We start from the raw sequence: 24,442 nt of genomic DNA on the forward strand, positions 1-24,442 counted from the left end.
TTTCTTTAGCATTAGATAATGATTGTGAAAAATAGCATTACCTTCTTATAGCACATTGAAACGCTGATAAAATACAATACTCAGTACAAAACACAGTTCCATTACTTTACCAGCACCACAACATCAAAGATGCATCAAATCTCAATTATAATAAAGACAAAAAAATTGACAGAGAAAAATGATGACTTTGTAAGAAATACCTTAGCTCACTCCTAGCGCATGGTATCCCGTGACCAGGGGAAGTTCTGTGCCGTACATTGGACTAAGTGAACCTAACAATCTGTCAATATCAGCTATGTGACAAAGATAACAACAGTTTATGAGGAGAAAAAGGAATAACGCAACAACCACAGGCCCTCCTTAGCCAAACACAAGCTGCACCTAATCTCCCAGATCCAAATATTTTTCCCTAATATCTGAATCACACCCTATATCACACCCAGGGGTCATGAGTACCATCTGTGTCATGCCCAGCTGTCCAAGCAACCAAACACCTCTTACTTCTTTTAAATACCAACAGTGTTAAAAAACCGGTGGCAATGGGAAAACTCCTTTAGACTAAAAAATAAGATTGAGGTGCTGCTGGCCCTATATCAGACCCATGGCCCATGCATACCATCTGTGTCACACCCACAGTCCAAGGGTTGAGGCTTCAAAACCCTATATTACACCGAGGGGGTCATGCTTACCATCTGTGTCACGCTGAGTGGTCCAAGCGATAAAACACCTCTCATTTCTTTCAGCTATCAACATTGTTAAGAAACTAGTAGCACGGAGTAAACCCTTTTAGACTAAAAAATAACATTGAAGTGCTGACCCTATTTCACACCCAGGGCCCATGTGTGCCATCTGTGTCAGGCCCAGTGGTCCAAGCAATAGGATTTCAATACTGTATCGCATCCAGGGGACAAGTGTGCCATTTGTGTCAAGCCCAACGGTCCAAGCGACAAAACCTCAACCCTGTATCACACCAGGTACACAAGCGTACCATCTGGGTCACGCCCAGCAGTCAAGCGACAAAACAACATTCACCCTTTCCAGCTTGCTGACTATCGAAAAAGGTTGACTTACGTGGGAACGCCTCCGCGGCTGCCTTGCGACTACTCAGTTTGGACACATAAAATGGATAACATGTCCCCTTTGCTTGTGGCACAAATGTGAATCTGTCCAGGTGGGGTTCCCTTTCTTCGGCTGCAGGCAGGTCTGAGGTGCCAATCAGCTCCTGGCTTGCTCGCCCAAATGTTGCTCAAATCTTAATTTATATTGAAAAAAAAACAAAAGACGAGGCATTTGGTAAAACAGGAACAGTTGGTTTAATTAAACACTACGGCTGGGAGAACCTTTACAGAAACAGGGTCTAAGGACTGTCTTAAAGTACAATGGATCTGGGCGGCATTTTGTACATTTCTGAGCGCTAGTAAACCATTTCATTGTTGCTTTTTAAGTAAGGATTTTGGGCCGTTATCTTGCTGTTGTAAATACGGTCCTGATAAATGCAGGTGGGACTCGACCTTGCGTGGACACAATACACTTGGGCCAGCAAGTAACATGTCCAGATGTCTGCCATTTGGGGGGGGGGGGGGCAGGGGGGGGGTTAAAAATTGTTGATATTTTATCATTGTAACAACAAATGCTACAAGTTGTATACATTGTAAAAAAGTCTGGAAAACAATTGTCAAAAAAATAGCAGAAACCAGTGTATCACAACAAGAATCCGAGTATTCTGAGAAAATGATAACAACAAAACCCAATGCCCATCTACTTAGAAAATTGATGGCTACCCCTCGTCCCCCTCCAACAACTGATCATAAAGCAGAGGATCTCTAATGTGTTATCTGTGATTTGGCCAGAACAAGGGCCAAAGGGACTGATGAAAGAACATATTGCAGAGTATGTGAGTCTCAAGGCAAACATGTTTTATCTGCAGCTGGTTTCTTCCGAGATGAAGCTTCCAGCCAAGTAGCTGATCTAAACAGTGAGGTGAATGTATTTGCAGTAGATTTGTATGCCCCTCCAAACTGCATGCGTGCATATATTCGAAGATATGAATGTACAGTGAGCTCCCAGCAGCAACGTAACTGACAGCCTTCAGTTAAGTATGCACTCTTTGAAGAAGCACATGATGTTTTTTAGAGCCACTCTTGAGTGCTGACTACAGCTTCACACTCAGTAAGATCGGAGAAATAATTGTCAACATTGATGAAATTGTATTGATCCATAATAATGAAATTAAGATTTTTCTGGTGAGAATGTACGATGACAGAATTTGTTTTTGTCAGTCTGACAAAAAGAATGAGCCACTTATGGTGTTCTCAGTTGATTCGACTCTTGAAGTTCTTGCTGCCAAAATAAGATCACAGGATGCAGTAAAATCAGCTGAAACCATTTTAAGAAACATCCTGAAAGATCTAGATTTTGGATAATAACAAAGTTTGTAATGCCCCAAAGCTTCGCAAATCGTGGGAGTCAATATGACTACCTGATGTTGTCTTAATTTTTTTTTACATCATTGTTTAATATTAGCAAAGCAAAACTGTTACAAACTAACATTCTTGAGTTAGGAACAGAAGTTGACAACATTGATGATGGCTTTGAAGATATAAGTGGAGAAGTGGAAGACAATCCCATGAACTGACAGGCTGTTCAAATGTACTGTCTTTTCCAAATCATGTTTTATTAATTACATCACAGCAAAAAGAAAACTCCACTACACTTGATGACTGCCCAGGCCATCTATGACAAGTGCAAAAGTAGAGAGCTAATCACTGCAATGAATAGTATTGGTGAATCAACAAGTTATAATGAGATGGTACCAATCAGGAACTTGTCAGCAAATCATGCTGTAAAATCTTGTGAATGCGACAGCACATCACTTCCAAGTCACTTTACCAGGAAAGGATTTACAAATGCTGCTCTGCATACTTTTGATTTTGAAGATGTCTTGTCTTTGCCTGGAACATTTAGCGCACATCATACTGCTATAGTCCTTTTTCAAGACTGTACCAATGAAGTAGCTGCTAAAAACCAAGCTGTGTCACCTGTAGGCATAAACAGATGAAGCTTCAAACTTATAACCCAACTACTTTGCCAATGTGTGCAAAATCACTACAAGCCATTGATCCGTTCCAGTGTACCAGAAAGTTTCAAAGTGGCTGAGGACAGGGATCTTCTTCTACCTGATGCTGCAGTCCGCAAATCTGAGCTAACTGAATTTATCATATTGCTTATTCAGTGAACAATGATGGATTAAGAAAAGCCAGTTCCTTTATGGGCTGCAATAATGCTCAGATCTCCCAGAATTCTGTCACCCTGAAGAGTTTGGGTTTTTACAAGTAATACCATCTCCAGTCACAAACTATGCAACAGTATACGCATCTCTATAAAATGTCCAGAATGTGTGTGCTCAGCTTGATTTGAAGACCAGCCTATCCTGCCAATTTTCGGCAATGAAGGTGTTTTACATATTGTAGCTGACATTTTTATGAGCAATCCAGTAGAATTTGATGATCTTTATCCAATGATGGACATTTTCCACATGACAAAAGTTGTGTTGCAGTGTGCAGGAAATTATTTCAGTGGATGCGGCATAGATGATGCACTTATTGAGGCTGAAATCATTGGAAGCAAAACTGTCCAGTCAGTATTGAGTGGAACCCATTATATTCATTTGTTACAAGGTATGCTCATCATATCTGAGGGTAGAGAAACTTTGTGTTGGAATGATTTCTGGAACAAGAATGACAAATTAGGTTTTTGCATACCTTACATCAGAAGTGAACAAGGCACAGGGTGCACTTCATTCAAAGGACTTAGGGCCAGATGTAGCAAACCATTTGCGACTCGCAAACGGCGAAAATCGCCGTTTGCGAGTCGCAAACGTGGGTTTGCCATGCAGAAATGCATATTGCGAGTCGTTACCGACTCGCAATATGCATTTCCGACTCGCAAATAGGAAGGGGTGTTCCCTTCCTATTTGCGAGTCGCAGTGGGATGCAATACCATTTGCGACCGCGTACGCGGTCGCAAATGGCATCACAGTTACCATCCACTTCAAGTGGATGGTAACCCACTCGCAAATTGGAAGGGGTCCCCATGGGACCCCTTCCAGTTTGTGACTGGACCGAAAAACATTTTTTCAGGGCAGGGAGTGGTCCAAGGGACCACTCCCTGCCCTGAAAAAATACTGAAACAAAAGGTTTCGTTTTTTTTTTAAAGTGCAGCTCCTTTTCCTGTAAGGAAAACGGGCTACACTTAAAAACAAAAAAAACTGCTTTATTTAAAAGCAGGTCACGAACATGGAGGTCTGCTGACGTCAGCAGGCCTCCATGTTAGCGAGTGCCTATACTCGCTATGGGGCCGCAATTTGCGACCCACCTCATGAATATTCATGAGGTGGGTCATTTGTCTGAGACACCGTACTGCATAGCAATTTGCGACTTGCAAATTGCGAGTCGCAGGGACTCGCAATTTGCAAGTCGCAAATTGCCGTTTTGCTACATCTGGCCCTTAGTGCACAGCAGGCAATGTTTAATACACTCAGTTCAAAATCAAAAAACCTTTAAACCAAGTTCGTAGAGTTTGTCAAAAAATATGAAGAAAAATCTGAACTTTGCAGGTACTGAGGACATATTTACACATGGTAGCTCTAGTGAAAAACTTGGTACATGCTGATCAGGAAGGTGATTGGGAGCTGGACATGAAGTCTGTGGAGTCACTGATTACTGTGTTTCGCGAATTTGATTGCATAAACTACCTGAGATATGAATCCTGATATTTGGAAAGAAGCTAGAGGTGGAAAAAACATACCTCTACAGAAAGTTCATCCAAAGACGTTTTGTGGTGAAAGACAGAGAGGGAAGGTTTCATACTCTGGCTCCAGAAATGAAACTGGAACAGACGATCTAGAGATCACAGAAAAGCTCCAAGAGAATTGTTGGTCAGACACGTAAAAGTGAAATTGTAGCTCAATGGGAGCTAGTTTACCATGAAGTCCTTTCTATTTGCAATGTGTTCAGAGAGATGACAAATTCAAAATTAATGGACCATCGCAAAATTGTTCCTCACCACAAACCTGCGGGAAAGAGAGGGGAACGGTTTAATAAATATGTTGGCAACCTTCTTCATTTCATGGAGCAGCAAGGAAACCCCTTTGAAATGACAGCCTGTGCAACTACACAACTTCGTGCCTAAACAATATGTGGATGATGATATAAAGACACATATGCCAGATATCCTGGAACATGGGTCGAAACTAAATGTAAAACTGAAGCAGAAGAGATTTCTATTGAAAGAGAAAAAGCTGTTTGAAATAATCACTAAAGCTAAACTTCCATGCTTTAAATGCCATAATAAGAGTTTTGTCCAACCAACCACAACAGAGCAGGTTACAAAAAACAACTTTCACAAGCACATAAAGAAACTGATGTAGCAAAAAAAAGGGGTGAATTTATCAAGGACATTCTGTTGCATGATCTTCTTACAACAAACGCATTATTTGACGAAGATGCCGCAACCAAACCAGTGAAGCATAAACTTGTAGAAGAGCTCGGAAAAAAACCTTCACCTGAAGAATTTCAATTTGAAAAGGTATCCTCATTGAAAGTTGCTGTTGATATGCACTGTATATCACAATTGCAAATGGTCAAGATTTCATCCATGCAAAACATTTCTGTACAAGAAACTTGAACCCCAAATGCCCAGTGTTCTTATCAAGGCACATATTCTTAGTGCGGATGACACTGAGCAAAATTGAAACAAAGCTTGGACCTTTAACGGCTGAACATGTGAAGTTTCTAAAAGGATTTACTGAGACAGAAAAATAATGTGACTTTAGAGATGCAGAAGAATACCTTGTGCGTGTGTGAAAAGCGAGTTCTGACTGTCACACATTTGACAGTCTTCCGTTCAGTGAGTTCAAGATATCAGTAATGTTAAGTGACCTTCCACCAACTTCATATTTTGTGCATGGACACATTAAAAGAGTGTTCTACTTGATCAGAAGACATGTAAATATTTTGCATCACGCATATGTAGAGAAAAATCTGTGTGAATTTGGTGAGGTATACATTGATGGGGTGCTAAAACCTTCGAAATTTGTAGAACCTCTACCCACACGACTTACACGTACATTTACTTGCAAAACATGTGCTACACGTACATGTTCTTGCAAAACATATGCTACAAAAGATGTCCCTGTCTATATGCCGTTCTCAAATGTTCCGCATTATGCAAAAGTACCACAAGCGATTGCCTAAACAAATAAAGTGAACTATGAAAATGTGTCTAGAACAGGAGTGTTTTTCATATTCAGATCATAAAAATTGTTTGGTGTATAATGAAAAGGATTAAAAACCATTATTATTTGTTTCAATTTTTATATAGGTCTTTTCCTCCTCAATTATAGCTGCCATTTTGAAAAAGGGTGGAAGAGCTGCTCTGAGGAGTTATGTTCTACTACTTGACCCCCAAAACCTATGTTTGACACCAAAATGAAGTAAATAGGTCTCATGGTTCCTGAAATTTTACATCATCACTGCAACTCAGCCATCATTTAAAAAACATGTTATCTAGAAAAATTCGGCCCAGATCAGCAAAGACTACCCAAGCTAAATTACTTCTCTAATGATCCAAAAACACAAATCAAAAATAAAAATCTCTGGCCAACAATCTTTTTTACGGAGGTATATCAGAGGGCCAGGATTAAACTCTGTCTTCTGCTCTGTGTAGAGGATTGTCTGCGCCAAGTAATTTTTCTTCGTACGGAACAGCTACTGTTGGGGAAGTTCCCAATGCAGAGATGCTTCTACAGTGAACTCCTAAGTCACCTGGCTGACCGCTGGAGGGAGGATGCTTGGGGGTGGGGGGAGGGTTGTAACACTTACCAGAGGACAATAAAAGTAGCTGCAGAGAAATGTCTGCCTATCCCTCCTGGGCTCGCCGAGAATCTTGTTAATTGACTGCCATCTGTCAGAGAATTGACAGAGGCAGCATCAGCTTAGAGGATGTGACTGTGCTGGAGCTATGAATAGCATGGTGGGTTAATGCAAAATTGGCTGAGTATGTACTTCACCCACATCAAGTCATCATTCACTCCTTGTAAAAAGTTCCAATTCTTAGGCACTTTCGTAGACACAAACTTAGAAAACCTGCTTTCCTCCAGGAGAGACTGTAGCCATTATACAACCTTGCAAATCGTATTCAGAGCAAAGAAGTGGTATCAGTACATCAATTTGATATCCTCAAAATACCATATTGTCTTTTGCAAACAATGGATGCAAGTAAGTTTCAAAAGTCAATGTGGCAACAAAAATGAAGGAAGCATTCCCATGAAGGACTTGAGGACAAAACACAGCTGTAGGTCTTTAGTTTATTCTGGACCTACAAGGTACATAATGACAACAGATGCCTCAGTGGATGGTTGGGCAGGTCATAATTTAACTATGAGTGGCAAATAGTCCTAACAAAAAAGACAACTACACATAAATGAATCGAACCCTAAAGCAGTACGAGTAAGCTTACATTTATTCCTTTCAAGAATAAATTCCTCATCTGTTCTGGTATGTACGGACTTAAACAATAATTTACATAAAGAAAGAGAGAGATACAAGATTGAGGACTCTGTCAAAGGAAGCATAAACATTATGGTACTGAGCCATTCAAAGCCAAATTTCTATATATACTGAACACTTGCATGGAGTCGACAATGATTGGGTGGACACACTCAGCCAAGATACACAAGAATGTCTGGGAGATAAACTGAAATCAACTTAACAAGAGCTTTGTAACCTGGAAGAAACCTAAGACCAACTTCTTTGTGACAGACACCAAATGCAGATGTCAATACTATGCCAGCAGATTAAGTTTACCGGGATCATAGGAAAAAGCCTTTTCTATAGCGTGGCCAAGGACCTTTGCTTAAGCATGCCCTCCAACTCCCCCAAAAAGCCTCATCCCAAGAGAACTCTACAAACTGAGGAAAGAGCCATGCTGTTTAAGCCTGACAGCTAAATCATGAAAGAGAGAGTTTTGGCTCACATAACTCCTAGTGCTCTCAGGCGCCCCTTCAAATAGGACCATTGCCATTAGTGTACTTCCTGCCCAGATTCATTGACCTGATTTGCCATCCAGTATCACTGAAGCTGTACACCTGGCTCCTGAATACAGTAAATTTGACCACCCCACCTAGACATTTCAAGGACTATAGGGCAATTTTAGCACAAGAAACATCTTTATCAACGAACAATCTCTGCCTAATGTCAGCAATACCACAGTGAATCATGTCATACTTACTAAATCTGGTGCTGTTAGGGCAGGAATATGCATCAATCAAGCTCCATATAGCGCCAGTCTCTCGTTTCAGAAGATAACTGACTAAACTGTTCCTGTGTATTAACCGTGGCTAGTACATAGAATAATAAAATGGTTCATGAAAGAGTTAGTCAAAACCTGTCCTCCTGTAAGAAAGCCTGCAGTTCTGTAGCAATTAAATAGTCTTTAATGCAGCTAAATCAAAGTTTATTCATACCAGTTGATAAAGCAGAAATAAAATATTTGCCATGAACATCTGCTTTACTCCTAGCCTTGATATCAGCAGGATGGGTTAATGAGATTCAAGCTCTTAAAATTAAATAATCTTGCCTAGGGAGATGAATACCCAGATGAGAAGGTCGTTGCATTTGAGAGCACATGCACAGAGCTTTTGGTGGGGCCTTGCCAGTTCCTTCAGTCTGGTGAACTTGCTGATACAGCTCAGGGGATCTGGAAGGGGTTTCATATGGTCCCCAGTGGGTTGTAAACACTGCAGTTGTTATCGGTTGGCTGTGCATGGCGCTTTGTCACTGTTCTATGGAATGCTCAAGAGGGTTCGTGCAAAGCTGAGTTTTCCCGCTAGACTGGCTTGGTGGGTAGACGTGGAGGACAATATGACTGAGAATGAATGTGAGGTGACCTGTGCATTTACATGACGGGTGTCCTGCAATGGCAGGTTCACGTTGATACATTTAAATTATTTGCACCTAACCTTGACACCAATTAAATTGAGCAGAATGTATGCGGGCAGGGTGGTGTACTGCCCTAGGTGTGGGGTGGGAGAGGCCTCCTTTCTCTTCATAGTGTAGATGTGTCCGACAGTACATGCATTTTGGATGACTGTAAGGGAGAGAGTGGAAAGAGTGACTGGCATTGTGGTTGAAGAGACTCCCAAAGGCTGCCTTCTGGGTACAGCTAAGAAGCCACTGGGATGGGTGATGTGCTGGAAGTTCCCACAATTGGCACTGGTAGTTGCCAAGAGATGAGTTGCAATAGGGTGGCCTGGTTAGAGGGTCCCATTGGTGGCCTTATGGAGTATGGAATGGTTGAATGGGCTCTAGCTGAATTAAAACACATCAGGATACCTAAGATGGGTGATAAGGTGAGGGAGAATCTAGGCATCTGGGCAGGATTGCTAAATGTTTTTCAGGGGGCAGTGGGGGAATGGATGCTGGAGTGCAGAGGGGGGAAGAGGATCTAGGGTTGTGCTAGCAAAGGAGGAGGAGAATGTAGAAGTAGGAGCGTTTGGTACTACTGAGCTGGAAGGTTAATGGAGCTGTTGATAAAGGACAGTAACACGTGTGTGGGGAGGCAGTTGGTCATTCCAAGACATGTGGAACAGAGCTGTAGTTGTATGTGCCTTGATTAGGGGCCTTGGTTGGAGAGGTATGCGACAAAGGGGATGACAATAATGATGACTATTGTAGTTGAAATGTTGTTGACAATGTTCTTGATGACCGGTTGTGTATCAGTGCAAACAATAAAAAAAATATATATTAAAAAATCAACACTTACAGGCTTTCAAAAAAAAAAAAAAACCTTTTCCCCAAATTCTGTTGACATAGTTCCTCTGAGGACTAATCCTAAGTGTATACATAAGGGGCTTGATTTAGATCTTGGCGAAGTGAATACTCTGTCACAAATGTGACGGATATCTCATCCGCTGCATTATGATCACCATAGGATATAATGGGATCGTAATACAGCGGACAGGAAATCTGTCAAGTATTCCCCTCTGCCAAGATCTAAATCGGCCCCAAAGTCCCTACAGACTTTCATGTAAGCTACCCGATAATACCAAGGGCATTCTTTCCAAATCCAACTGCTCTGGATGGAAGAGTTCTTCTTTTTTTCAGATCTGAAAGGATGTGTCAAATTCTTTTTGGACAGAACAAACAATTATAGAAGATCAAATTAACTTTTAGCTGCATTTTGAAAGCCACATTGGAAGATATACACAGGTCAGCAACATGAAAGGAAATGCATGTTTACCCAACACTACTCTCTAGGAGCTGCAGTGCAAAGGAATGTAGCAGTTGGGCAAACGGTCTGCTGCTACGTATTCTGTTTCAAAGGTGTGACTTTATGAACATTCATAGACTGGTGAATAAAGTTATATTATTGGCATCTTTCATAGATTCACATGCAACCACCCCTTGTGCCCTCAATGTTTTTTTTACGATTATATTTCTTCACACAGGTGCTGAGGAATCTGAGGTACGGTGATCTCTTCAGAGTATGGTCCTCAATATGTGTGATCCTCAATGGTTAATTGTTAGTTCTTTTTAAATGATGTGGGTATGATACACAAGTCATGATGTTTTCAGCCTTTGTGCTATGCTTAACAGGAGACTGCTATGGCACTGTTACCCTGGGGCTTCTAGTTTGACGACTGGGATCATTCAAGCATATGTATGTGAATCTGTGAAAGATCCCAATATGAAAGAACTTGCAAGTAAGTTTATAGATTTGTGTCCAATGTTGTTATCAGTGATGTAATTTCAGATGTCATTAGTGATGTTATCAATGGTGTCATACTCTGCCGGGTTACAATCAGTTGTAAACATTTGCATCTATCTTCTTATATATAGGACGGGTGTAATAGGTTGAGATGGCGGGGGGGTGAAGTCACCTTGGGAGGGTGGAGGAAGGCAGAAGAAGAATGGGAAAGGATACTCGAAAATAGCATCAAGAGGGCAAGCCGTGCTCCTGGTGCATTCTCTGCAGGCAACAATCATCTCAGGGTCACAGCCTCACGGGGTGAGTCAGAATCCACGAGGGGCCTTTGCATGGACACTGGTGCCATCTAACTATAGCATCACTTTAACCTTTGCTTTCTTCAGTGAATTTCTAGGGTTTTGTTTATCTAAAGTAATATTTTATTACCATATACAACTAAACCAACTCCCTGCTGCACAAGGCCTTTGGCAGTATACTGTGTGGTGCAGGGCCCGGTCAGCACCCAAACTCCCATGAACGGCGGCCCCTGCTGTGCACTGCTGTGTGCGGCTTGAGGTAGCCACAGTGCCAACTGCCTCTATGTGGTCAACCCACCACATACACTTATGTCCCCCCCCCCTTTTTTTTAAATTGTTTTCTGATTCTGCTGGATGTCAGCCTTGCCTCCACTGTGCTCTCAGAAGACAAGCATGAGTAAGTGGGGCATGCTGGTTCCTGCAAAGGACTGCAGCAACTCACCCACAACGTCCAGGGAGTCCGGTTATTCCTGTGCTAGCCTACTGTCACTTATTTATTTAAAAAGTTCCAGAGCCGAGGACCGAGTCTCCGCTTCCTGTAATGTCAGCCACAACATTTCACTTCCTTGTGTGGCCATCCAATTAGAGCTTGAGCCCCTGCAGTTCTTGTCGGACCCTGTCGCTCCGGAGAGCATGAAGCAGCCAACAGGGAAAAAAAAAAATAGAACCTCATTCTGTTACTTGAAGTTGCACGCCTGCAGGACTCCCACAGGACACCTGCGAACCAAACCATCTAGATATCTACACATTTTGAATTTCTCAAAAGTTACTGAATAGATTTACACCAAATCTGGAAGCTTTCTGCCAAATTTGTTGCACTCCTTTCAGCATCTTTTGGTGCTAGCACTGTTCAAACAGGTGTTTTTGAGCCCCCCTCTCTTTTCCTCCGACCCCCCCCCCCCACTTCATGGATTGCCCCAAAACGTTTCAGGAAAGAGCTAGGATGGATGAACTTTTCTTTTGGAAACTTTCAGGAAGATTCCTTAAACGGCACCCAAGTTAATCTCAACCCCAAAAAATCTATTTAGTGTGGTAACAGGTTTCTAACTAGAACTACATAAAGGCAGCTGCTATTTGGTAATCTGTATAGGTATATACAGGGAGTGCAGAATTATTAGGCAAATGAGTATTTTGACCACATCATCCTCTTTATGCATGTTGTCTTACTCCAAGCTGTATAGGCTCGAAAGCCTACTACCAATTAAGCATATTAGGTGATGTGCATCTCTGTAATGAGAAGGGGTGTGGTCTAATGACATCACCACCCTATATCAGGTGTGCATAATTATTAGGCAACTTGCTTTCCTTTGGCAAAATGGGTCAAAAGAAGGACTTGACAGGCTCAGAAAAGTCAAAAATAGTGAGATATCTTGCAGAGGGATGCAGCACTTTTAAAATTGCAAAGCTTCTGAAGCGTGATCATCGAACAATCAAGCGTTTCATTCAAAATAGTCAACAGGGTCGCAAGAAGCGTGTGGAAAAACCAAGGCGCAAAATAACTGCCCATGAACTGAGAAAAGTCAAGCGTGCAGCTGCCACGATGCCACTTGCCACCAGTTTGGCCATATTTCAGAGCTGCAACATCACTGGAGTGCCCAAAAGCACAAGGTGTGCAATACTCAGAGACATGGCCAAGGTAAGAAAGGCTGAAAGACGACCACCACTGAACAAGACACACAAGCTGAAACGTCAAGACTGGGCCAAGAAATATCTCAAGACTGATTTTCTAAGGTTTTATGGACTGATGAAATGAGAGTGAGTCTTGATGGGCCAGATGGATGGGCCCGTGGCTGGATTGGTAAAGGGCAGAGAGCTCCAGTCCGACTCAGACGCCAGCAAGGTGGAGGTGGAGTACTGGTTTGGGCTGGTATCATCAAAGATGAGCTTGTGGGGCCTTTTCGGGTTGAGGATGGAGTCAAGCTCAACTCCCAGTCCTACTGCCAGTTCCTGGTAGACACCTTCTTCAAGCAGTGGTACAGGAAGAAGTCTGCATCCTTCAAGAAAAACATGATTTTCATGCAGGACAATGCTCCATCACACGCGTCCAAGTACTCCACAGCGTGGCTGGCAAGAAAGGGTATAAAAGAAGGAAATCTAATGACATGGCCTCCTTGTTCACCTGATCTGAACCCCATTGAGAACCTGTGGTCCATCATCAAATGTGAGATTTACAAGGAGGGAAAACAGTACACCTCTCTGAACAGTGTCTGGGAGGCTGTGGTTGCTGCTGCACGCAATGTTGATGGTGAACAGATCAAAACACTGACAGAATCCATGGATGGCAGGCTTTTGAGTGTCCTTGCAAAGAAAGGTGGCTATATTGGTCACTGATTTGTTTTTGTTTTGTTTTTGAATGTCAGACATGTATATTTGTGAATGTTGAGATGTTATATTGGTTTCACTGGTAATAATAAATAATTGAAATGGGTATATATTTGTTTTTTGTTAAGTTGCCTAATAATTATGCACAGTAATAGTCACCTGCACACACAGATATCCCCCTAACATAGCTAAAACAAAAAACAAACTAAAAACTACTTCCAAAAATATTCAGCTTTGATATTAATGAGTTTTTTGGGTTCATTGAGAACATGGTTGTTGTTCAATAATAAAATTAATCCTCAAAAATACAACTTGCCTAATAATTCTGCACTCCCTGTGTATATATATATATATATATATATATATATATATATATATATATATATATGTTCAATGGCATGTGTAGCTGCAGATACACATGCTGTGCACATCCCGCTATCTGGTGTTGGGCTCAGAGTGTTACAAGTTGTTTTTCTTCGAAGTCTTTTTTCGAGTCACGAGACCGAGGGACTCCTCCCATTTCGACTCCATTGCGCATGGGCGTCGACTCCATCTTAGATTGTTTTTTTTCCGCCATCGGGTTCGGACGTATTCCTTTTCGCTCTGTGTTTCGGGTCGGAAAGTTAGTTAGAATCTCAGAAAAATCATCGGTATTGTTTGCGTTCGGTATCGGGTTAGTTACAACAGATCGACACCGAATTAAGAAGAGCTCCTGTGGCCCTTCGGGTTTTTTTTCCATCCCCGTCGGGGCCTGGTCGGCCCGGCCACGTGTCTCTTCAAGGCTGATGGAACGGACCCCATTCCGCTTCTGTCCAAAATGCCATAACAAGTATCCATATACAGTTCAACATCTGGTCTGTAACTTGTGTTTGTCACCAGAACACAAGGAGGATACTTGTGAGGCCTGTCGAGCGTTTCGGTCCAGGAAGACACTCAGGGACCGAAGAGCAAGAAGACTGCAAATGGCGTCGGCGCCGACAGGACAAGAGCGTTTTGAGGAGGAGGAAGAAACATTCTCCACCCAGGAGTCGGACTCTGAGGAGATCGATCCCGAGGAAACGCCTAAAACCGTGAGTAAGACGTCGAAACCAAGAACTCACGAGAAAAGCGCTAGAGCCCAGGGGACGCCACCTCCAATAGGCCATGGCTTAACCCGAAAAGTAGGTGACCGTTCATCGGCACCGAAAAAGGGCGAGCTGGTGTCAAAGTCATCCGACTCCGGTCGAGATACCGGCACACAGCAATCTCGGGCCCGAGATAGTGGCTCAGAGAAGATTCGGCACCGAGACAGCGGCACCGAAACGGGTCGGCACCGAGAGAGCACGACGCCGAAAGTAAAAAAGGTTTCGTCAGAGCCGAAAAAAGCAGCCGAAAAGGGTTCGGTACCGAAATATCCGGCCTCGGAACCGAAAACAAGTTCCTACACTGAGGAACAAGGACTGATCAGCACTCTTCCTCCAGTCAAAATGAAACGCAAGCTTGCCTTCCAAGACAAGGACAAACAGCCACACGCAAAGGTGGCTAAACAAGTAACACCGCCACCATCCCCACATCACTCTTCGCAACCATCACCGGTAGCCACTCCACCAATGATGCAATCCCCAACTCATACAGGAATGAGTCAAGATGACCCTGACGCATGGGACTTTTATGACGCACCAGTGTCAGATAATAGTCCAGAATGCTATCCAGCTAAACCATCGCCACCAGAGGATAGTACAGGCTACGCACAGGTGGTGTCAAGAGCAGTGGCATTTCATAATGTCAGCCTTCATTCAGAGCCCATTGAAGACGACTTTCTTTTTAATACACTGTCGTCCACACACAGCCAATATCAGAGTCTTCCTATGCTACCCGGAATGCTAAAACACTCCAAACAAGTGTTGGAGTAATGGCTCTCCCTTTAACAGGCTCCTCAAAGAGTAGATAAAAAATATAAACCGCCACCAACAGACCCAGTGTAAATTACACAACAGCTAACACTAGACTCTGTTGCAGTGGGAGCAGCGCGCAAAAGAGCCAACTCTCATACTTCAGGAGATGCACCACCTCCAGATAAAGAAAGTCGAAAATTCAATGCTGCAGGCAAAAGGGTGGCGGCACAGGCAGCAAACCAGTGGCGTATTGCAAAACTCGCAAGCTTTGCTAGCCAGATATGATAGGGCCCATTGGGATGAGATGCAACACCTTATTGAACATTTACCCAAGGAGTTCCAAAAAAGAGCGCAGCAAGTAGTAGAAGAAGGACAGGGTATCTCCAATAATCAGATACGGTCAGCAATGGATGCTGCAGACACAGCTGCTTGAACTGTCAACACAGCAGTAACAATAAGGAGACATGCATGGCTGCGTACATCAGGATTTAAACCAGAGATAAAGCAAGCTGTGCTGAATATGCCATTCAACGGACAGCAGTTGTTTGGGCCGGAGGTGGACACTGCGATCGAAAAACTTAAGAAAGACACTGACACGGCCAAAGCCATGGGCGCACTCTACTCCCCACAGAGCAGAGGCACATTTCGAAAGACACAATTTCGAGGGGGGTTTTGAGGGCAAACCACAGAAGCCACAACCTCACAAACAAAGCCCACTTACCAGAGCCAGTATCAGCGGGGAGGTTTTCGGGGACAATATAGAGGGGGACAATTTCAAAGGAATAGAGGAAAGTTCCAAAGTCCCAAAACTCCTCCAAACAAGCAGTGACTTCAAGGTCACAAATCCCCAACACATAACACCTGTGGGGGGGAGACTAACCAAGTTTTACAAACATTGGGAGGAAATAACAACAGACACTTGGGTCTTAGCAATTATCCAGCATGGTTATTGCATAGAATTTCTCAAATTCCCTCCAAACATCCCACCGAAAACACACAATATGTCAAAACAACATATAGATCTTCTAGGACTAGAAGTTCAGGCATTGCTACAAAAAGAAGCAATAGAGTTAGTACCAAAACAACAAATAAACACAGGAGTTTACTCCCTGTACTTTCTGATACCCAAAAAAGACAAGAGTCTGAGACCTATACTAGATCTCAGAACATTAAATACCTACATCAAATCAGATCACTTTCACATGGTTACATTACAAGACGTAATCCCACTGCTCATCAACAAGACTACATGACAACACTAGACCTAAAGGATGCATATTTCCATATACCAATACATCCTTCACACAGAAAGTACCTAAGGTTTGTATTCCAAGGGATACATTACCAATTCAAAGTGTTGCCATTCGGAATAACAACTGCACCAAGAGTTTTTACAAAATGCTTAGCAGTAGTAGCTGCACATATCAGAAGGCAGCAAATACATGTGTTCCCTTACCTAGACGATTGGTTAATCAAAACCAACACGCTAAGACGGTGTTCACAACACACAAAATATGTCATAGAAATCCTCCACAAACTAGGTTTCTCAATCAACTACACAAAGTCACACCTTCTGCTGTGTCAAACACAGCAATACTTAAGAGCAACAATCAACACAGCAAAAGGGATTGCCACTCCAAGTCCACAAAGAGTTCACACATTTCACAATGTGATACAGACCATGTATCCAAATCAAAAGATACAAGTCAAACTAGTGATGAAACTACTAGGCATGATGTCTTCATGCATAGCCATTGTCCCAAACGCAAGGTTGCAAATGCGGCCCTTACAACAGTGCCTAGCATCACAATGGTCACAAGCACAGGGTCAGCTTCTAGATCTGGTGTTGATAGACCACCAAACATACATCTCGCTTCAATGGTGGAACAGTATAAATTTAAACCAAGGGCAGCCTTTTCAAGACCCAGTGCCACAATACGTAATAACAACAGATGCTTCCATGATAGGGTGGGGAGCACACCTCAATCAACACAGCATCCAAGGACAATGGGACATACAGCAAAAACAGTTTCACATAAATCACTTAGAACTGTTAGCGGTATTTCTAGCGCTCAAAGCATTTCAACCCATAATAAGCCACAAACACATTCTTGTCAAAACAGACAACATGACAACAATGTATTACCTAAACAAACAGGGAGGTACACACTCGACACAGTTGTGTCTCCTAACACAGAAAATATGGCATTGGGCGATTCACAACCACATTCGCCTAATAGCACAATTTATTCCAGGAATTCAGAACCAGTTAGCAGACAATCTCTCTCGGGATCACCAACAGATCCACGAATGGGAGATTCACCCCCAAATACTAAACACTTACTTTCAAATGTGGGGAACACCACAAATAGATCTATTTGCAACAAAGGAAAACTCAAAATGCCAAAACTTCGCATCCAGGTACCCACAAGATCAGTCTCAGGGCAATGCGTTATGGATGAGCTGGCCAGGGATATTTGCTTACGCTTTTCCCCCTCTCCCACTCCTTCCATATCTAGTAAACAAATTGAGTCAAAACAAACTCAAACTCATACTAATAGCACCGACATGGGCAAGACAACCTTGGTACACAACACTACTAGACCTCTCAGTAGTACCTCATGTCAAACTACCAAACAGACCAGATCTGTTAACACAACACAAACAACAGATCAGACACCCAAATCCAGCATCGCTGAATCTAGCAATTTGGCTCCTGAAATCCTAGAATTCGGACACTTCGACCTCACACAAGAATGTATGGAGGTCATAAGACAAGCTAGGAAACCTACCACTAGACACTGCTATGCAAATAAGTAGAAAAGATTTGTTTATTACTGCCATAATTATCAAATTCAACCCCTACACGCATCTGCCAAAGATATAGTAGGATACTTACTACAATTGCAAAAGTCAAAGCTAGCTTTCTCTTCAATAAAGATACATCTGACCGCAATTTCAGCCTACCTGCAAATTACGCACTCAACTTCATTATTTAGGATACCAGTCATAAAAGCATTTATGGAAGGCCTAAAGAGAATTATACCACCACGAACACCACCAGTTCCTTCATGGAACCTCAACATTGTCTTAACACGACTCATGGGTCCACCTTTTGAGCCCATGCACTCTTGTGAAATGCAATACTTAACATGGAAAGTTGCATTTTTGATTGCCATCACATCTCTAAGAAGAGTGAGTGAAATTCAAGCATTTACCATACAAGAACCATTTATTCAAATACACAAGCATAAAGTAGTTCTATGGACAAATCCAAATTTTTACCAAAAGTGATCTCACCGTTCCACTTGAATCAAACGGTAGAATTACCAGTGTTCTTCCCACAGCCAGATTCTGTAGCTGAAAGAGCACTGCATACATTAGACATCAAAAGAGCACTAATGTACTACATTGACAGAACAAAACTAATTCGAAAAACAAAACAACTATTTATTGCTTTCCAAAAACCTCATACAGGGAATCCAATTTCTAAACAAGGCATTGCTAGATGGATAGTTAAGTGTATTCAAACCTGCTATCTTAAAGCAAAGAGAGAGCTGCCTATTACACCAAAGGCACACTCAACCAGAAAAAAAGGTGCTACCATGGCCTTTCTAGGAAATATTCCAATGAACGAAATATGTAAGGCAGCAACATGGTCTACGCCTCATACATTTACCAAACACTACTGTGTAGATGTGTTAACGGCACAACAAGCCACAGTAGGTCAAGCTGTACTACGAACATTATTTCAAACTACTTCAACTCCTACAGGCTGAACCACCGCTTTTGGGGAGATAACTGCTTACTAGTCTATGCACAGCATGTGTATCTGCAGCTACACATGCCATCGAATGGAAAATGTCACTTACCCAGTGTACATCTGTTCGTGGCATTAGTCGCTGCAGATTCACATGCGCCCACCCGCCTCCCCGGGAGCCTGTAGCCGTTTAGAAGTTGATCTTGAACATTTGTAAATTTGTAAATATATTACTTTAAACTTCATTATGTACATACGTATTCACTCCATTGCATGGGCACTATTACTAGCATACACAACTCCTACCTCACCCTCTGCGGGGAAAACAATCTAAGATGGAGTCGACGCCCATGCGCAATGGAGTCGAAATGGGAGGAGTCCCTCTGTCTCGTGACTCGAAAAAAGACTTCTTCGAAGAAAAACTACTTGTAACACTCCGAGCCCAACACCAGATGGCCGGATGTGCACAGCATGTGAATCTGCAGCGACTAATGCCACGAACAGATGTACACTGGGTAAGTGACATTTTCCATATATAGCAAGACAGAGATATACACACACGTATGTATATATACATATACAAATATATATATATTATAGTCACTAAAAATAACAAAAGATAATGTGACATTATGGTTAGTAATTAAAATGATATCTTACTTTACATTAAAAAAAGTCTTTCAAATTTACTGAAGTTATAGTTAGGTGAAAATGTCAGTTAAAACATCATATTTTAAACTAACAAAACCACTGAAATTCACCAGTTACAGTTATTTCAAGTCACTGCAACTCGTGCCTTAAAGTAGCTATAACTCCCTCCCTCCCCATGCATTGTTGCTATGAATGACATCCTTTCAGATGTTATTAGGGATGTTATCAATGCAGTCATTTGGCATGACATGAGTGATGTAATATATGAGGGTACAAGCAGTGCATGGTGAAGGCACAAGTTATAGTTATTTTAGGGCACAGGTTATAGTTGCTAAATCCACAAGGGCTCACTCGGAAATGTCCTTTTCCCTGTCTTCGGGCCAGCTAGGGATCATATTGTCTGCCCCCAATGTCATGTCCTCTGTCATTTTATCATCTGCTTTGACTGTTTTCATTCTTAACTCCTCTGCTAAAGCCCATTCTAGTACGTCATTTCTCCATGTCTCATCCACAGGGGCCCTAGAGCATTACCAGTGAATTGCAAAGTACATCTGGCCCCCAACAACCCCATCTATGCAAATTTGTAGTGGGGCTGTATACAGTGTGTTATTGTATTCTTTATGGCGATTCTTGTGACCCTTTTCAGTTTTTTATTTATTTTATTTATTTGTTTACTATATTCTCCCACTATTCCTGCAGGGGTCACAGACCCACACCATATTTGGGAATGTAGCATCTTGCTCACCACATATAGGACAAGAGATGGATCTGACAAGGTAAGTTCTTTTGAGGTGCTGGGAAGTCAATCAGTCAATCAATCAGAATTTGTGAGGCGCACTACTCATCCGTAATGGTCTCAAGGCACTGAGGGGGTTCGGTCCTCTGCTTCAGTCAAAGAGCTAGGTCTTAAGGTCCCTCCTGAATTGAGGTGACAATTGTGACTGCCAGAGGTGAAGAGAGAAGGTGTTCCAAGTCTTTTCCACGAGGTAGGCAATGGATATTCCTCTAGCTGAGGTTTTCCATATGCAAAATGTGCAGTGGCTTACGCCTGTTGAGCGGAGAGGTCTGGCGGGGGAGTAGAAAGTGATGCGCTGTTTGCGATAGATAGGTTCTAGATCATGGAGAACCTTGTATGCGTGGGCGAGGAGTTTGAAGTTGATTCTTTTCACAACAGGGAGCCAGTGGAGGTCTCGCAGGTGTTTGGTGTAAAGAGCAATTAAGACTGGATATAGCCCTGTCTGGTCCCTCTCTGAATCTCCCATTTTTTGGACAACACTCGCCTCTATATGGCCCTCGCCAGAAGGTTGGTATAGAGTAATCTCACCCATCCCAAGCCGTATCGGCCAAGTTCTGTCCTCTGTAGTACCCTCAGCATGTAACACCAGTCCAGTGTATTGAAAGCTTTTTTGATGTCAAGTGCCACAAGAGCTCTGCCTCCATAGACTGTAATATGATGAACCCCTTTATAAATCTTGCGCAATCTCCAAAAAGGGTTTGCACACTATTCACCTTAATGCAGTTACCTTCTTAAAGACTTTACTTGGCCCACAATTTTAAGTCAAAATATTGACAGGTGTGCATTAAGCACTGATACGATACCTTCCAGCAGGTCCCATGGACACCCTTCCATAATTTGCTAAAATCCTTTACACATTTTCCTGAGATGATCACAATGCCATAAAACCTTTGAGCCATGTTTACAGCTCCCTTTTGGAGTTAAACCACCTGTAAGTAGCTCTCCCCTAAATTCTACATTATCCAATAATCTGCAGTGCCTTAGAATTTTCAGTTCTGGCAATAAACATCCACACTTTATAAACTTTCCAACTGCATAGATTTTGTCTCCAGCACTGTATTACAATTATGTAACAAAGTATTTGAAAATGCATTTACTGGTGGATGAACTTCTCAAAATAAACTTTGTTTTTTCCCCACAGACATTTGTGCAACAAACTTTTGTTTTAAGCCTTAAGCTACTGTCAAACATATCTCTGCAACCCACTTCAGGTGCCCTCAGTATATATTGTGTTTAACATTAAGTACTATTTGCATCCCAACCTTCACTGATTTGTTAACTGTGGACAATATAACTTTCACCTTGCACAATCAGACTTGCATCCAGCCCTTAAGCTATTTTCATTTTGTGCACTCACAGGTGTACACACATAACTGTATTCTGTGTATGACTATATCAGCGATGTCACCAGTGAGGTAATAAATTACATCATTTTGCGATGCCAGCAGTGATTTCATCATTGATGTCATTTAACATGTAATTATTGAGATGTGATATGTGAGGTCATAAGTAGTGCATGGCGGGGAGCAATTTTATAGTTACCTCAGTAAATGATATCTTGTGAATTTCAGTGTTTTTGTTTGTTTTTCTCTCATTTCACGACTTAACTATCACTTTAAACTTTGGTTTAAAAAAAAAAAAAAAATTCTGTTTTTACTGTAAGCTAAGTCCTTATTGCTGTACCCAACTATATTGTCAATTTAACCTTTGTTTGTTTTCAGCGTTGTTTGTTTCTTTTTTTTCATAGTCAAACCTGAGCATAAGCCCAACCTCCTAGTCCAACCTGTGGCCATCATACCCACTGTACAACTGCCTTAAGCTATTGTCAGTATAGGGTTGTAGGCGAACCCCGCAATCACCCTATAATTACCCAGTCAGGCAACAAACACTCAATCTTCCACTGCAACAGACTTCTGCACTATGCAGCAGTGGGTTGGTCTTCCACCTAACTCAGCAGGCAGCCAACCATTGCTGCACATGGCCTGTGGCCTGCACAATGACAGTTGTCTACATGGTCTGGTCAGTGGCTAGACCCTTATTTATTTATTGGTCCCGCAATACCAGACACTTTATTTTTCATTTGACTTATGTGGGGGACCTTATGAGACTCCCAGACATGGGCCTGGGGAGCGGGAGGGGGGTCATGATGTATCCACCCTCTTTTTTTCAATTTTGTTTTCACAATTGAGTCTCTGACTCAGAGTATTCTGTGTAGAGTTGATGCCACCCAGTCAGATCACACGGTACCATGGTACCGAAATGGCAGACATAGGAAAAAGCTTCCTCTGCCAATCATAAGGCCCTATTTCTTTATGGACAAGGGAGTACAGGACTCTTGCAGACCAACCATTCAGATATGCTTTGTTCTGAGCATTAACTTAGCGCCCAACCCAAGCCCCTTTTTAAACACTAATTTCTCAAAAAAGCTGAACAGGTTTACACCAAACCACAAAAAGCTTACTTTCAGAGTATAGTTCTTACTTTTTGCAAAATTTTGTTTTATTCGGTTTAGCTGTTTTTTTCTATATTGGAGAGTAATATTTCCTCTGGGAATTAATGAGAAATCACACTTTTGGGACTTGCTTGTTTGACGGATCAGCATGAAACTTTCAAAAGAAGGAGCAAAGGTTGATGAACTTTTGTTTTTTTGGAAAGTTTTGTGCAGATTCATCAAACAACACCAAATGTATTGGCTAAATAAAAAACTCTCTTCATATGGAAACTCTGACCCAACTAGAACTACACAGTGGTGCCTGCCAATTTATAATTAAAAAAATTATAATTATGTATGTATTTGTTATACATATGTTGTTGATTTATGTCGGTTTGGTGCAAGGTAAATTGTATTATTTTTATTATTAGAGGATGTACCTTGTAATGGAGCTATGTGAGGGTGGTGAACTGAAGGAAATTCTTCAGCGAAAGAAACATTTATCAGAATCTGAGACTAGACACATTATTCACAGTCTTGCTTCAGCAATAGCATACCTTCACAAAAAGGGTGAGTGTCTCTTTTTAATATGTTTGTGTGCTGTTCGTAAACATGTCAGTGTGAATAATTATTCATATGGTCAACCTGTGTAAAAATAGCAAAACATTTTCAGTTATCAGTTGGATTACTGCAAGTATACTTTTGTGCTTTCTCAATGCTCTGTGTATTTATGTTTTTGTATATAGCATAAATGTAATTTGTGAGAAATAGAGTGCAGTACATGGGTGTTCCTAATTAAATGGTCTGAGATGTATGGGCCAAGGAAGATGTTGGAGTGTCTACCCTGCTGGCCATAGATGATGAGTTATGTACTCCTTGAAGAGTTTTGTCTTCAGTTTGTTTCACAACGTAAGCAATAGTAGAACCCGTTCGCTGTGTGTCTAAGGTGTTAGTACAGTAAAGGCACCCCCAAGATAGGCCCTAGGTAGCCGCATGGTAGGGTGCAGTGTATGTTAAAGGTGGGACATGCACTTATTTGTTTTACATATGCTGACAGTGAAATACTGCTAAATCCAGTCTTCACTGTTGCAAGGCCTAGCTCTCCCATAGGTTAACATGTGGGCTATCTTTACATGTGTTTAAAGTGCAGATTTCCTTAGGGAGCAGATAGAAGTAGGGAGTTTAGGGTCTCTGAACTCACAATTTAACAACACATCCTTCAGTGTAGTTGGTTTTGAGATTGTGTGTTTGAAAATACCACTTTTAGAAAGTTGGCATTTTTTTGCCTAAACCATTCTGTGACTCTGCCTGTTTGTGGATTCCCTGTCTGGGTCAGTTTGACAGTTGGGCTGTTTGCACCTCTCCTCTAGGCAGTGACACAAAGGGAGCTGGGGTGTAGCATGCATACCCTGATGGGCCATCTGGGCTGATGTTGGGGGAGGAGTGATCACTTACACCTGAAAGGGCTGTGCCTGCCCTGACACAATGCAATCTCCAACCCGCTGGTGTGTGTTTGGGGCATGACCTGGGCAAGGCAGGATATTG

The 24,442-nt window shown here is 42.0% G+C and overlaps 1 protein-coding gene across 3 annotated transcripts in view; it reads left to right on the forward strand.

The window, feature by feature from the left end:
• STK33 (serine/threonine kinase 33) overlaps positions 1 to 24,442 on the forward strand; it is a 788,409-nt gene that overhangs the window by 216,626 nt on the left and 547,341 nt on the right. For all 3 annotated transcript variants that reach the window (XM_069223669.1, XM_069223668.1, XM_069223670.1), the window contains one exon: positions 23,329 to 23,467. In XM_069223669.1, coding sequence (XP_069079770.1) covers positions 23,329 to 23,467 — 139 coding nt within the window. The remainder of the gene's footprint in view (positions 1 to 23,328; positions 23,468 to 24,442) is intronic.

Source organism: Pleurodeles waltl, chromosome 3_1 (assembly GCF_031143425.1).
Source record: "Pleurodeles waltl isolate 20211129_DDA chromosome 3_1, aPleWal1.hap1.20221129, whole genome shotgun sequence".
In the NCBI taxonomy this organism is placed as follows: Eukaryota; Metazoa; Chordata; class Amphibia; order Caudata; family Salamandridae; genus Pleurodeles; species Pleurodeles waltl.